The 14,688-nt window shown below is 52.6% G+C and overlaps 2 protein-coding genes across 5 annotated transcripts in view; one reads left to right on the top strand and one right to left on the bottom strand.

The window, feature by feature from the left end:
- The first annotated feature begins 304 nt into the window (after positions 1 to 304).
- On the top strand, positions 305 to 7,530 carry LOC112907474 (mitotic-spindle organizing protein 2B). Of its 2 annotated transcripts, XM_072723446.1 has the most exons (4): positions 305 to 530; positions 720 to 868; positions 1,814 to 1,993; positions 7,205 to 7,530. In XM_072723446.1, exons 1-4 carry the CDS (start codon positions 367 to 369, stop codon positions 7,360 to 7,362), a joined length of 651 nt encoding a protein of 216 aa, XP_072579547.1. In that variant the 5' UTR covers positions 305 to 366; the 3' UTR covers positions 7,363 to 7,530. The 2 variants fall into 2 exon arrangements, with proteins under 2 accessions (XP_072579547.1, XP_025838486.2); XM_025982701.2 differs by lacking the exon at positions 1,814 to 1,993 and having other exon boundaries at positions 307 to 530.
- A 1,710-nt stretch (positions 7,531 to 9,240) lies between these two features.
- LOC112907504 (tubulin alpha-3 chain) overlaps positions 9,241 to 14,688 on the bottom strand; it is a 24,365-nt gene continuing 18,917 nt past the window's right edge. For all 3 annotated transcript variants that reach the window (XM_072723438.1, XM_025982720.2, XM_072723439.1), the window contains 4 exons: positions 13,062 to 13,284; positions 12,020 to 12,168; positions 11,009 to 11,689; positions 9,241 to 9,623 (listed from right to left, as the gene is read on the bottom strand). In XM_072723438.1, the coding sequence (XP_072579539.1) occupies positions 9,327 to 9,623; positions 11,009 to 11,689; positions 12,020 to 12,168; positions 13,062 to 13,284 (1,350 nt within the window). In that variant the 3' untranslated portion in view covers positions 9,241 to 9,326. The remainder of the gene's footprint in view (positions 9,624 to 11,008; positions 11,690 to 12,019; positions 12,169 to 13,061; positions 13,285 to 14,688) is intronic.

Raw genomic sequence — 14,688 nt, 5'->3', positions numbered from 1 at the left:
CTTGGGATTTCTCCTTCTAAAACTACTTTCGCAAGGTTTCTCTGGTGCGTATCATTCAGCTCGGTAGTGACTACCCGTGAGACGTACCGGCAGCCAGGAGACCTTTGAGGATGTAGCAACCGGCCCTTACCTGATCTTTATCAAAGCTATGCAGGCTGTCGTTCAGCCTTCGGGCTAGAGACGAGCATCTTCCTGCTTTTACCCCTCCTCACCCCGCAGGGAAACGTCTGCGGTTGGAGCGGCGGAGCGGGGCGCGGCGGGGAGAGGACGGCGGGCGGGGCCGGCAGGGGGCGCTGCGGGAGCGCCGGGGCGCGGCGGCGGCGGCGGAGCGGCGGGCGCGGCGCGCGCCTCCCCGGGGTCCGGTACATGGCGGCGCCGGGCGCAGGGCCCGGGCCCGGAGCGCCCCCGGGGCTGGAGGCGGCCCTACAGAAGCTCGCGCTGCGGCGGAAGAAGGTGCTGAGCGCTGAGGAGATGGAGCTGTATGAGCTGGCGCAGGCGGCGGGCGGCGCCATCGACCCCGACGTGTTCAAGTGAGCCCGCGCGGGGGGGTGCGCGTCGTCCTGCCCCGGACCCCCCGCCCCGGCCCCTGGTCTGCACCGGCCCCCCGCACCTTCCGGGCCCCTGTGGGCGCCCACAGTACAGTTGGGGGACCCGAGGGAGGTGGCCGTCCTAGGCCCGGGCGGGGAGGGCTCACAGCCCACCGCCTGTGTTCTCTCCAGGATCCTGGTGGACCTGCTGAAGCTGAACGTGGCGCCCCTCGCCGTCTTCCAGATGCTCAAGTCCATGTGTGCTGGCCAGAGGCTGGCGGGCGAGCCCCAGGACCCCGCGGCCGTGTCTCTGCCCACATCCAGCGTGCCCGAGACCCGAGGTCAGAGCCGGGCCCCGCGCTCCGCCCCCCCCCCCCCCCCCCCCCCCCCCCCGGTGGCTCGGCGGTGGGTGGCGGGGGAAGGGAGCGGGCAGCGCCAGACACGAGGCAGGCTTGGCCCTGAGCGGCAGGGCGCTACTGTGGGTCTTCTCCCAGCATCTGCAGGGACCATCCAAGGGCTCCATTCTTGGTTTCCAGTCCCCAGCTTTGGCTTCGTTGCTACCCTTCACAGTGCCCGTGTGCGAATCCAGATCAGGTGGATGCAAAATGGGTGTCCAGGGTGCCCAGGCGGGCTAGGGCTCATCTAGGATTGCGGCTGCCGCGCTGGGTAGAAGTGCTTTCATTCCACAAAGACAGGAGCAAGGTGGTGTTGGTTCCTGTTCTCATGGTGTGTACAAGCCTCCAGGAAAGCGCTCAGGGAGTGGGGCAGGCACAGGCCTTCCTGCACCCTCTCCATCTGTGGGCCACCTGTGCCCAGGTGCTGCTCAGGAACATAGCCAGCCGAGCTTCCTTGCTTGGATTGCAGGACAGGGGTCAGCATGGCAGCCCCAGGCTGCCCTAGACGCAGGGTACACAGGCCTGAGTGGGCACAGCACTGGGCTTCAGTTTGAGGGGCCTCCTCACTCTTGAGAGTCAAGACTGGGGGATAAGCTGGCACTACTAACGAAGGTGTCACAGTGGAGCTCCAACTGCATCCTCCTGGTGTGTCGCATCTGCTCCCAGTTTCAGAAATGCTCTGAATGCTTGGCCAGAGCCCTCAGGCACTCACAGACATCCTGAGAAGGGGCTGGTGTTCGGGCTGAGGGCAGGCTGGGCCCCTGTGGGTGGGAGTGCCAGGGCCCTGGGTACCTATGTCCCCTGTCCTGAGAGGCCCTGGGCCCTGGAGCGCAGGCTTCCTTACTGATCCACGCTCTGTCTACTCTCTTTGTGTCTCTCTCTGACCTCCAGAGACCTCCTTTCTCTCTGCCAAGAACCGTAGTCCCCCTGCAAGGCCCTCCTTTTCCTCGGCCCCGCGGCCTGCGGCCTCTCCGGTTCTGCTCCACGGCCCAGCTGCCACGTACTCGCCTCTCTCTCCAGGGCCCCCCGGTTCCCTCCGGTTCTCTTGCTGCCTGTTCTCTCCTTTTGCAGGTTGCGTTTATTGGTTTATCTCTGGGGGTTGGTGCTCTCTCGTTTCTGTGGAAACTGCTGTGGCCCCCAGAAGGAAGAGCAGCTTCTAGAGGAGCTGCAAGGGCAGGACCTTATGGGCCATTCCTGCCACACAACTTAAGAGACCGAGACAGGATTTCATGCCTCAGTTTATTAGAGACAACCTGCAATATTTCTAGAATGGGACCACCACCCCCTGTACTCTGTGGAGGTGCTCTCACCCCAGAGGAGGATAGTAGGCAGAGGGGCGGGAAAGCCTTTACTTTGCTATAGAGAGTGAAGCCTTAGGTATGAGAAACACTTTGGCCACTTAGATGCTGTCACCCACCAAGACCGGTAGCCTAGAGGATAAGCTGTAATTGCCTTTTCCTGCCTGCCTCCTAAGCCAAGGGTACCTTCCAGGTATTGTCAGGTCTGATGAGGCTGGAGGCCCAGACCAGGAGGGTATGAGGGCCTGAGATCCCATGGGTGCCCTGGCTGTGCTCTCCATGCCCCTCCCCATTGCACCCACCTCAATGTTCTAGGTGCCACCTGGAGTTCAGGCTGGGGGGAGGGGGAGAGAAGGCCAAGGGGCCGGTCAGGGTAGAGGTGGGTAGACTACAAAGCTGAGTTGAGGAATCCGTGGACAGAAGGAGGGAGAAACTGGAATGGAGCCCTTCTGATTTGAGGGGGTGTTTCCGCTCATGAGTGCGAGGCTGGCTGTCAGTGCTGAGGACTCAGGGGTTGTGAGATGAACAGGTCCTCCCTCCAGTGAGGGAGATGGCTAGATAAATCAATGGTGAGAGACAGGAGGAAGCCAGTGTAGCTGGCCTTGCTGGAGCAGCAAGAGTGAAGCAGACTCAGAGTCCTGTTGCCCTGCAGCCCTTCAAGGTAGGGGTAGTGGGTGGGCTCCAGCCACAGATGCAGGCCCAGGCCCCTGGCAGAAATAGGCCTGAGCTTGGAGGGGGGATAAAGAAGAGGGTGGGGTGGAGAATCAAGAGGTAGTGTGGGTTTGGCACTGGGAGCAGTGGCATAGAGCGGCTCTGAGAGAGGTGGGGGAGGAATCCCCAAGCATGGAGAGAAGAGTGGCATGGAGTTCTGGGCCCCATGAGGACTTCTCAAGTGTTTAGGCCTTGGGTCTGCTGCCAGCGATCAGGATATGAAGACATAGAGGTCCTGGGGAGATGCCCAATGGGGACAGAGGGCAGCCTGGAAAGGAGGTTGGTGGGGAAGCACTGAAGGGGAGTAGAGCACATGAGGGGCCATGCCAGGAGTGCACTGTGGCCATGAGGCAGAGGCAATAGAGGACAAGAGCTCTGAGGCCACATATCACATAATCTGTCCACACAGACCTTGGGCAGGGTCTAGGGTAGAGAAAGAGGAGAGATGTCAGTGATCAGTTGGGGGACTGTGGCAGCCTAGGATCATGATGGGGTTTGGGGCTGTTGGGGCTACCTGGCCTTAGATTTCATATGGAATTGGGGTGTGAAGCTGCTGCAGACCGGGGGCTGGAGCCCCACTCAGGTGTTTGATCTGGTAAGCTGCAGCAGGCAGGCACAGGGGTCATCTGGGTTCTTGTCCCCTGGCTATCCAGGTGGGCTGTGGGGACTTTCACTTACAAGCTTACTCAGGCAGAAAATGGAGAAGCAGAAGACCCAAGAGCACAGAGGGGTAAATGTTTGTCTTAGTGAGGGTCTGGTCACCTAAGGAAAAATAAAATTCAGTTGAGTGTTCTCTGCTGAAGCTTAGGGAAACTGTATACTTTAAAAAGATGCTCCTCCGGAACGTGTAAGATGAAGTTTGGTGTGCCGAAGCTGTGAGCTGCGTTGTCCAATATGGAAGCCATGGGCCCCCTGGGGCTGGTGTGACTGAGACTCACTGCAAGTTTAAGTACACCTCAGATGGCCAGATGCCTAAGAACTGGCACAAAAAGAGAATACCTCACAAGTAATTTTTGTACCTATTACATGTTGAAATAGTAATATCGCATATTTTGGGTTAATTAAAAATACATTATTTTAGTTAATTTTGTTTCTTTTTACTTTTTTACATGGCTACTAGAAAATGAAGGACACATGTGGCTCATATCGTGTATCTATTGGACAGCGCTGCTCCAGAACAATCACAACGACACTTGCCTGAAACACTGAGTCCAGGCATATGTACATGTGCAGGAGGGGTCACACCTCCCAAGAATCATAGGCTACATTAAGAGCTAAAAATGCATGTGTGCATGTCCCTGGTGCACATCAGTCCTTGTCATTCTATGTGTTATGTTTTCTGGAAGCACTGATTATGCCCCTCCTGTGTACTAGGCCAGAAGGGGCAGCAAGACTGGCTGATGGGTTAGACCTTGCGGTGGGCTGTCCAGTAGCAGTGATGGATAGTCCTGGCCGCATACTCACCCTGGCCATCAGACCTTGCCAACCAGCCTAAGGATGTTGGGGCAACCACTGTGCTGCTTCAACCCCCCCTGTTCTTTTCCTTCCCCACACAACACGCATCCAGTGTCCACCTGGTCACTAATATTTGGCCTCAGCGGCCCCTCTGGCCCATTTGAGCACTGCCACCATGAAGGAGAAAGGCCGTTCCTGGGACCATATGCGGGATGGGAGCAGCAGCCCACATTCAGGCTGTCAACCCTCGATCCCCCTACCCCTGCCAGGATTGCTTGCAGGGCATAGGGAATCAGGACCACATGAGTCACACCAGATGTAAATGGCACAGTGGGTCCCACTGGGGTGGGCCAGCTCCCCAGCTGTAGGGGGTGTGTTTTGGGTTGCATTTGGGGTTTTGCTTCATCAGAGCAGTCAGGTTTTAGGAGTAGGAGGAGCACCAACTTTATAACACAATATGCCAAGCTTTTTAACGTTCAGTGATCGTCTTCAACTGTTTGAGGCCCCCTCAGGCACTGGGTCTGGGGACATGTCACCCCTCCTACCTTTGGCTCAGCCTTGCTCTCCAGATTCCACCTGACCCTAATTACCCCACCACAGGGAGCTGGGGCAGATAGGACCAGCTCCAGAAAGTCCCTTGCAAGGTGTAGGGGCGCATGGTGGAGTCAGGCTTAACAGAGCAGATCTGTCCACTGACAGGCCCTGCACACCATTCTCCTGAGACCAAAGTGTCACTCTCCTTAACTTCCCCAGCTCTGTCTAAAATGAGGCCTGAGTGGGTCTCCCAACTAACAGTGAGAGCACATGATTACTGAAGGTTCTAAGAATTGCAGAGAGCTGGATAAGTGGTCTACTTTCATTCTTAGATGATTTTCTTATGCCTTTTATGGCTCAACGTTACATTGGTGTCTTATTTCAAGGGATTATCAGCTTCAACAAGTTAAAGATGAACATTATTTGCTGTTTTCTCCTTTTCTCTCATCCTTGAGCTTCCAGAAGGGCCCTGGTCACTATGCTGAGGGGGAGAGGAAATTTAGGTGTGTGCCATGCTGAAGAAAAACTGCAGACTCAGGCCCACATCTGAGATCCACACCCCCTCTTGCCATTTGCTGTGGGTGAGCTGTGCTTGAGCTGTACTTCCAAGTCCTTCAGGTGGTGCCCCTAGCTGAGCTTGTGGGGCACCTAAGTACCCAGGGTTAGGCCAGCCTGGAGAGGGACATGGGCTCAGAGTGGGCACCAGCCTGTGGCGAGCTGCAAGGCAGTGGGCCTAATGCACTCATAGGAGACTGGGTCCTTGCCCACTGACCAGTCAGTGGGAACCAGAATATCAGCGTTTGTAATAGGAAAAAGGAAATGTATAGTGACGCCTCTCTGCTTTGTGTCTGTCTTTTCTGTGAGTCACTGGTAGGCTGATTTGGCCCACCTCACCCCACCACATGCCCTCAGCCCTGGGTAACCCGTTCTTACATCTTTGTTGAATCCACTGTCTGCAAGCAACTGAGTGTGAAGCCCAGGGTGGCAAAGCAGGGGAAAATCTGAGTCCCAAGCGTGCCACCACTCTAATAACCCTTTCCAGCCTACTGAGCAGCAGAGTCCCCCTGTTCCGTAGAGGGGAGCTGTTCAGAAATGCTCTGAAGGAGGGCTGTCCTAAACTCTGTAGGAATCTTGGGGGGAGCGTTGTTGTACCAGAGAGCATGGAAAGCAAGTCTAACAACCTGGAGAAGCCAGAGGCTGCAGTACACTGCATGTGCAGTTGCCTCCCCTTGTTCAGATGGCAGATAGTGAAACAGGAATGTCTTAAACATCCCCCGCAAGGAACCTCATGGTGTCTTTTCTCCAAAAACCTACCAGTCCCCAGGGCAGGCTATTTATTTGACTAAGAACTGACCTTGAGCTTGAGGGTCAAACACAGGACACATACCTCAGTCAGAGTCTGCAGGGTGGACCCTGCCAGACAGGAGCAGCGAAGAGCCCTGGCCAAGGGAAGCCCATGGGGAGGGACTGGGACCCAGTGGGCGAGCCTGCTCCCTGGGCATCTTTTATCCACTGTGGTGTCCTCTCAGTCTTATGAATGCTGTCAACACCCTGAGGTCCAAGTGTGGTTTCAGATTTTCCTGTCTTCAAAGAAAGAGGGTAAGGTAAGTAAATTCTAAGTCAAGGGCTATCTGCACCAGTGGTCTTCATCTGAATGTAACTACTTGTGGTCAGGGCAAGTCTCGTTGAGCAGTCAAGCCTTGACAGGAACTCAATCACAGGGTTGAACTTGAGAGCGAGAGGCTTGACCACCAAATGTTTGCAAAATACTTTCGGAGGTAGGCAGAGAAACGCCTGTGAGAAGGAGCTGCTGAAGTCCAAATCCAAAAGCCTGACTTCTGTTCTTGATGGATGTGCCTCCAGCATTTCAGCTGTGGGTGATCTGGAGCGGGGAGTGCTAGGGGAGGCAGGGAGGCAGCAGCCCTGCTGGTGAGTCTTCCAGCACTGCTGGTGGTCAGCAGGGTCCTCACGCTTTCCAGGGCTAGAGTCAACCAGCTGAGCTTACCTTTCCCAAAATGGGCCTCTCGGACTCTCCTTATTGCTCCTTGCACTGCTTCTGTCCTAGGACGCATGCTTGAGGGCCTCCTGCACTCTGCTGAGGACTTCTCTTGGATATGCCATTTCCAGGCAGTCCTCAGCCTCAGAGCTTAAGGCTGACAGAGGGTTCCTGGCCGAAAGGTCGGACAGAGATGTACTAGACATAATATGCAAGGAACACAATGCAGTAGATGTGATGACTGGATTTTGCCCTGGTTCCTAATGATTGTGTTCTGTGTCTGCTCAGGGAGAAACAAAGGCAGCGCGGCTCTGAGTGGAGGCCCAGCACTGGCAGAGCGCAGTGGCCGGGAAGGATCCAGCCAAAGAATGCCCCGACAACCCAGTGCTACCAGGCTGCCGAAGGGGGGCGGGCCAGGGAAGAGCCCCACTCGGAGCAGCACCTGACATGGGCAGACTTTTCGTGTGGCCCAGCTGTGGGCTTTGGCAGCCTCCTGATAGAGGCTACATGGGGTTCCCCCTAGTTGGTAATAAAGCTTTGTGGGAAACCGAGGGTCCATCCAAGCTGCTTGCTATCACCTTTTGAATATATTAAAACACAAAGATTTAGAATCAGTTCTGCATGGTGGGCCTCGCTGTGCTGCAGTTGAACTAAGTGACTTAAGTGATTTCACCTTCCTGTACCTGATTTTCAGGTTGGAAAGACCGTATCTGTACAGTTGGCCCTTGAACAACAAAGGATTAGGGGCACCAATCCCCTGCATAGTTGAAAAATGAATGTAACCTTTGACTTCCCAAAGCTTACCAATAGCCTACTGTTAACAGGAAGGCTTATCAACAAACAGTTGATTAACATATTTTATGTATGTATGATATATTGTATTCTTAAAATAAGCTAGAAAAAAAAATCATAAGGAAAGGATATTTATACTGTAAAAAACCCACATACCTGCACCCTTCAAACTCATGTTGTTCAAGGGTCAACTGTATTACCAGATCTTTTATAAACCGACAACACCATGTTTTGCTAAAGGGAAAGGGGCAGTGCTTTTGCTGAGACTGTTCCCGGGGTGCTCATCTGCAAGGGTGTGAGCATGGAGGTAGAATGATGTCATATAGGTTATGTGCACAATGAAATCAAAGATGATGTGTGTTGTAACCTAGAGCTCACCCTGTGGGCTGTGAATGCCATGCAGAATTCAGTAAGACTCCTTTCCCCCTAAAAATGTCCTCGACCCTACACACTTCGCCCACAGTATTAGGGACTTGTCAACAACCCCCTTCCAATGTTCAAACTCCAGTTCCTGACTTACACATTAGTCACCATGTGCTGTCAACAGAAAAGCCTGAAAAATGACAAACCCAACTGAACTTCTCAGTTTACCTAGAATCTAGAAATTTTTTTTGCTTTGAAATCTGTTTGGAAATCGTTTCCCTGCTTCTACCGTATAGCCTGGGACAGCCTTCCACATGACCCGGCAGGCTTTGGGGTCCTACCTATCCCTGCAGGCACAGGAGTGTGTCCCAGCTGCGCATCACAATAGAAAGGTTTCATATAGAAACTTTGATTGTAAATAACTGGAGACCAGCTGTGCTGCAGGGTGGCAGAAGGGGGTAGGGGGAGAGGAACACATGCCAGCCCCGCTCCCATTCAGTATTCTTCCCCTTTGCTCCTCCCCACTACTCCTGCTCACTTGCTTGCACTCCAAATAATCTAAAAAAAAAAAAAAAGATTTAAAACAATGCCCCCCAAAACAAAGGCCTTGCTGAAAACGGAGCCTCAGTAAGAGTTTGCACTAGGGCAGGGCTGCCTCCCTGGACCCTCCCACAAGACTGAGTTAAAGTGGCCATTCCATGATTTGGAAAAACAAACCAGGTTACAATTCCATTCTCCAAAGGAGCATCAAGAACTAGTGAAAGATTTAAGAACCAAAGCATTTTTCCTAATACCCTCAGCCATGACTTTTGAAGCCTTCTTCTAGGATTAATGTGGTAACTAAACATACAGACATGCTTAATTTTTTTTTTTTTTTAATTTTACTTTTTTATGATAGTCACAGAGAGAGAGAGAGAGAGAGGCAGAGACACAGGCAGAGGAAGAAGCAGGCTCCACGCACCAGGAGCCCGACGTGGGACTCGATCCCGGGTCTCCAGGATCGCGCCCTGGGCCAAAGGCAGGCGCCAAACTGCTGCGCCACCCAGGGATCCCCATGCTTAATTTTTTTTCTGAAAGGAAACCTGTTTTTTCCTCCCTGGAAATCCACTTGGAAAAGACAGGGATCTGGATCAGAATTATGTCAAAATGCAGGACAAGGTACACGATGCTTCAAACAGAAACTTTAATAGGTAAACCTATCTCGTAATGTTATAGTGGGGGCGATACAAAGAGATGGTTGCCAGCTCCGCTCCGGTCAGTATTCTTCCCCTTCTTCAGCCTCTGCCTCCACAGAATCCACGCCCACCTCTTCATAATCTTTCTCCAGGGCTGCCAGGTCCTCCCGGGCCTCAGAGAACTCCCCTTCCTCCATGCCTTCCCCCACGTACCAGTGCACAAAGGCTCGCTTTGCATACATGAGGTCAAACTTATGGTCCAGGCGGGCCCAGGCCTCGGCGATGGCGGTAGTGTTGCTCAGCATGCACACGGCCCGCTGCACCTTGGCCAGGTCACCCCCGGGGACGACAGTGGGGGGCTGGTAGTTGATGCCCACCTGCCAGAGAAAAGGAAGAAAGCAGTCTGTGAAGCTTCAGTCAAACCCAGAAATGGTGGGTGCTTTCATGCAAACAAGAGACCGGCAGGTGCCTTCTTTGTGCCAGGCAAAGTGTCAGGCGAGCAGGGTGCTGGTTTCTAGACAAGGACAACAGGGAAAAAGGGGCCAGCCAGCCTGGCTCGGTTCCAAGCTGCCTGAAGGGCTGTGTCCCAGCCTCTGAGCCATGTGACGTGCTCAGGTAACAGGATGGTTTCTTCTAAAAAGGAATAATGCTTTGTATGCCTTAGATGGCATTTTCTCCATAGGATTCTACAGACGAGGATTCACTGCTGTAGCTGAAACCTCTTCTGCTTGAGTCACAACACTATGGTTTTATTATGAGGGGAGATCATCCTCCCACCCCGGTCTCCCATTAAGAGAGCTAGCCTGTGAATCCAGGACAACAGGATTGCTGTCAGAGGTCTGAGGACTGCTGCTACCACTGCAACAGGAGGCGGCCTAGGTGTGCTAATAGGAGAAAGGGGGTGATAATCCAGGGCTGGGACCAAAGGAGAGGCATTCCAAATTTCTAAACCAGGGGACAGAGGTTTGGGTAGCAATACACAGGGTCACTTAGAACGTCAAGGGCAAGACAGTACATATTCTAGGCTGGCAGGGCCACATGGTCTCTGTCACAATTACTTCAGTCTTTGTAGCACAAAGCAGCCACAACAGCACATCAATGAACAGGTGTGGCTGTGTTCACATGAAATTTTATGATGGAAAGCCTTGACAGGGCTTAGTATTTAAACTATGGACAAAGCTGCAAAGTGACATCAAGTTTCCTATCCTGTATCAAATGGAAGGTGACTACAAACTATGCTGGAGGCAAACTCAGGTCAGAATTGCTAAGCTTACCAAAAGAGAGAGAAATACGGCATCATATTTTTCCCAAAAACACGACAGTTTCTCTCTAAATCAAACATTGCATGCGATATTTAGATTGGGTTAACTTCTATGTGCCAGTGGAATGAAGTGTTTAGCGACAGCAATGTTTGTATTAATGCCCCAATTTAAAATATCCATATAAATTCTCAAAATGCTTCCAAAATTTCTGCATTTCTAAACCCAAACTACATTTTCCACACAAATTAACCACCCAAAAGAGGAAACAAAAATTGTCCTAAAAATTTCCTGTTTGAAGTTAAAAAAAATTCTCATCACATATATATATAGTGTGATAACTAAGGAAGGAAGTTCAAAAGGCCCCACTGAATAAATTATCACTCGGGCTCAGATGACCAGGGGCTGGCTGCCATGGATCAGGGGTATTCTCCACAAAAGGCCTTCTGTACTTGGTCGGCTGCCCCTGACGGGAGAAACCTCACATCATCACCCAGTCCTACCTTAAATCCAGTCGGGCACCAATCCACAAACTGGATGGTGCGCTTGGTCTTGATGGTGGCGATGGCCGCGTTGACATCTTTCGGGACCACGTCCCCCCTGTACAACATGCAGCAGGCCATGTACTTGCCGTGCCGAGGGTCACACTTGACCATCTGGTTGGCCGGCTCGAAGCAGGCATTGGTGATCTCGGCCACGGACAGCTGCTCGTGGTAGGCCTTCTCGGCTGAGATGACCGGGGCGTAGGTGGCCAGGGGGAAGTGGATGCGGGGGTACGGGACCAGGTTGGTCTGGAATTCTGTCAAGTCCACGTTCAGGGCCCCATCGAATCGCAGGGAGGCCGTGATGGAGGACACGATCTGCCCGATCAGACGATTGAGGTTGGTGTACGTGGGCCGCTCGATATCCAGGTTGCGCCGACATATGTCGTAGATGGCCTCGTTGTCCACCATGAAGGCACAGTCGGAATGCTCCAGGGTGGTGTGGGTGGTCAGGATGGAGTTGTAGGGCTCCACCACGGCCGTGGACACCTGGGGAGCCGGGTAGATGGCAAATTCCAGCTTGGACTTCTTGCCGTAGTCCACCGACAGCCGCTCCATGAGCAGAGACGCAAACCCAGAGCCGGTGCCGCCCCCAAAACTGTGGAAGATGAGGAAGCCCTGCAGCCCCGTGCACAGATCCGCCTGAGAGAAATCACAGACCGAGAGTCAGTGCCGCCAGGGTGGGAGCCACACTGCCAGCCTCTGATGAGCCACAGTCACTTCTCTTTCCCTCTGCAGGACACCACGCATTCAAACCGTCCACAGGGCACCCGTGTGATGCTCAGAAGCAAAGAGCAGGGCAGACGTTAAGACGGATGGGTGATGGAGGAGGCACTGAAGCCACACGCGAAGGAAGACGTGGACTCGAGATTCTGGCCTGGGGTTTTGTCCAAGTCATCTCCTGGCCGCCATCCCTGCCCACCCTCCTGTCCAGGGCAACACCCACAAGAAGCTTCCTTAGCGCCCTCTTACCAGTTTCCGGATCCGGTCCAGGACCAGGTCAACGATCTCCTTGCCGATGGTGTAATGGCCTCTGGCGTAATTATTGGCTGCGTCCTCCTTCCCGGTGATCAGCTGCTCTGGGTGGAAGAGCTGCCTGTAGGTCCCCGTGCGCACTTCATCTGCAAAGAGGACACGTGGGCCGTCGGTCTTCAAGGCCTGTTGTTAACTCGCCAAGGGGGATAGATTCGGGGACCCTTTGGATCTACCAAGCACATGCTGTTCCTTGGGGGGCAGCAGCATCAGGGTCTCATAGAAAATGTCTGTGCAACATGCAGACCACAGCTGCAATCTATGGCTCTAGTAGGTCACATCAACTGGAGATACCAAGTCCAATCTGACTGGTCCCCAAAGAAGGGAAACCACTCACACCCTCACCCATGGAATTATTTCTTCAGATCTGGAGCTACATCCAAGAGTCTAACTAAAAAATCCCTTACATCCTGGACAGTCACCACGTCAGCATGACTTTGCCAGGCAGTCCCATTGGGGCACCCTATGTGGCCTGCGCCTCACACTTCAGGGTGACATTGTCTTCTCCTGGGTGGCCGCTGAAGGTGCTCTCTCTTTGTAGCTCTCCCTGAGAACCACCTCAGGCTTCTAATCTGCAGGATCCCAACGAATCTTCTCTAGTTACCTTCTATGTCTAAGATGCACGTCAAGACTCTTGTGCACCTGCATCAGATGTGTGCAGAGTCAGGGCGGGGCCGGTGACTGGGCACCCTGCAGGTGGGGTTTACATAGCCACCCACCTGGCTCTGAGGCGGCCACAAGTGAATCTAGTCCCAGCCCATCTTTGTTCTGTACTTTAGGTTCTCCTAAATCAGGAGCCTCGGTGTCAAGGACACTTTAAGCACTAACCCCGTGGTTTCTCACCTAACACAGCCACGGGCATATACTTGTACGTCTCATCCATTCTGCAAAAGGATTGGAAGGAGCCCAGGGGACATGGATGGGGCTTCAGGGAGTCTCCCCCACTCTCCCAGCAAAGCCACCCAAGTGCCCCAGGACCTACCGACCACGGTGGGTTCCAGGTCCACAAACACTGCTCTGGGCACATGCTTGCCAGCCCCAGTCTCGCTGAAGAACGTGTTGAACGAGTCATCCCCACCACCGATGGTTTTGTCACTTGGCATTTGACCATCAGGCTGAATTCCATGTTCAAGGCAGTACAGTTCCCAGCAGGCATTGCCGATCTGGACACCTGCCTGCCCCACGTGGATAGAGATGCACTCGCGCTGGGGACCAGAACATAAGCATTGAGACCCCCTTGTCTTCAAGGCAATCAACACTATATAGCATGCAAATGAAACCAAACATCCTAAGTTAGTCTTTCTAAAATATTTTGTTGTCTTAAGATCTCCTCAGACATTATATCCCATGAACTTCCAATGATATTTATATCTGAACACTTATCTACACAACATAGAGAGACATACACTTAAACTATGAATAGTAATAGAACCATGGTAAATTAGTCTTCCAAGCCATCAGCAATGTTAAAAACTGGTAAACAATGGCTTGGAAAATCAGACAAAATATATGAAATAACACTTTATAGTCATTGGACAACAGGCAATACAAGACAGTGATTCAGACAATGTAAGCCTTAGCATTGCCCCCAGACAAGTGCTGGGGAGTTTCCAGGCTACATTTGGGGGAAGGGGCAGAAACCCAATGCCCAGGGATCTCCCCAGGTTGAGAGAGAATTCAGTGTTCAAGGAGGCTAAGGTATCTAGAAACCATGTCGCTAATAGTGGAGGGGAGAGAGTTGCACAGAAAGAGCTCTGTGGATGTCAGCAAAGAGTCCCACTTGAGTCCACAATGGAGTAGCACTCAGCACCCATGTGTGAGGGACTCTTGAGCTCTCAGGCGTCTTGAGGGAAAGGCCTCCTAAGTCACAAAGCACTAAAGGGAGCCCTTCCTTTAGTAGTGGGACCAAATGAGACCTACACTAAAGGCTCACTTTTAATGTCAATCTAAACTTACCAGGTATAAGCGCGCGTGCGCGCGCACACACACAAACACACACACAGAGAATATATGACCACATGAAAAGAAAAAATAATCAAAACAAACTGACCCATAAGTGACAGAGATGACAGAACTAGTAGGCAAGGACATTAAAATAGTTGTTACATACCTATCCATATCCCAGGAAGGTAGAGAAGAAAATGAGAGATATAAAAAAGACCTAAATCAAACTGCTAATGATAAAAAAGAATACCTGAAATGCAAAATACACTGGATAGAATTAATAGCTAATAGGGAGAGCCTCTGCATTGCTGAAAGATCAGTGTATTGAAAGACTTGTTCTAAAATATTTTGTCTCAGGGGATCCCTGGGTGGCTCGGCGGTTTGGCGCCTGCCTTTGGCCCAGGGCACGATCCTGGGGTCCCCTGATGGAGTCCCTCATCAGGCTCCCGGCATGGAGCCTGCTTCTCCCTCTGCCTGTGTCTCTGCCTCTCTCTCTATGTTTATCATGAATAAGTAAATAAATCTTAAAAAATAAAACAAAATAAAGTATTTTGTCTGTGGACGCCTGGGTGGCTCAGCGGTTGAGCATCTGCCTTCAGCTCAAAGGCGTGATCCCAGAGTCCTGGGATCAAGTCCTGCACTGGGTTCCCTGCGAGGAGTCTGCT

The sequence above is a fragment of the Vulpes vulpes genome, chromosome 10, assembly GCF_048418805.1.
Source record: "Vulpes vulpes isolate BD-2025 chromosome 10, VulVul3, whole genome shotgun sequence".
NCBI lineage: Eukaryota > Metazoa > Chordata > Mammalia > Carnivora > Canidae > Vulpes > Vulpes vulpes.
Note: the sequence above shows the minus strand (reverse complement) of the source record. Positions and strands in the feature narration are given on the sequence as shown.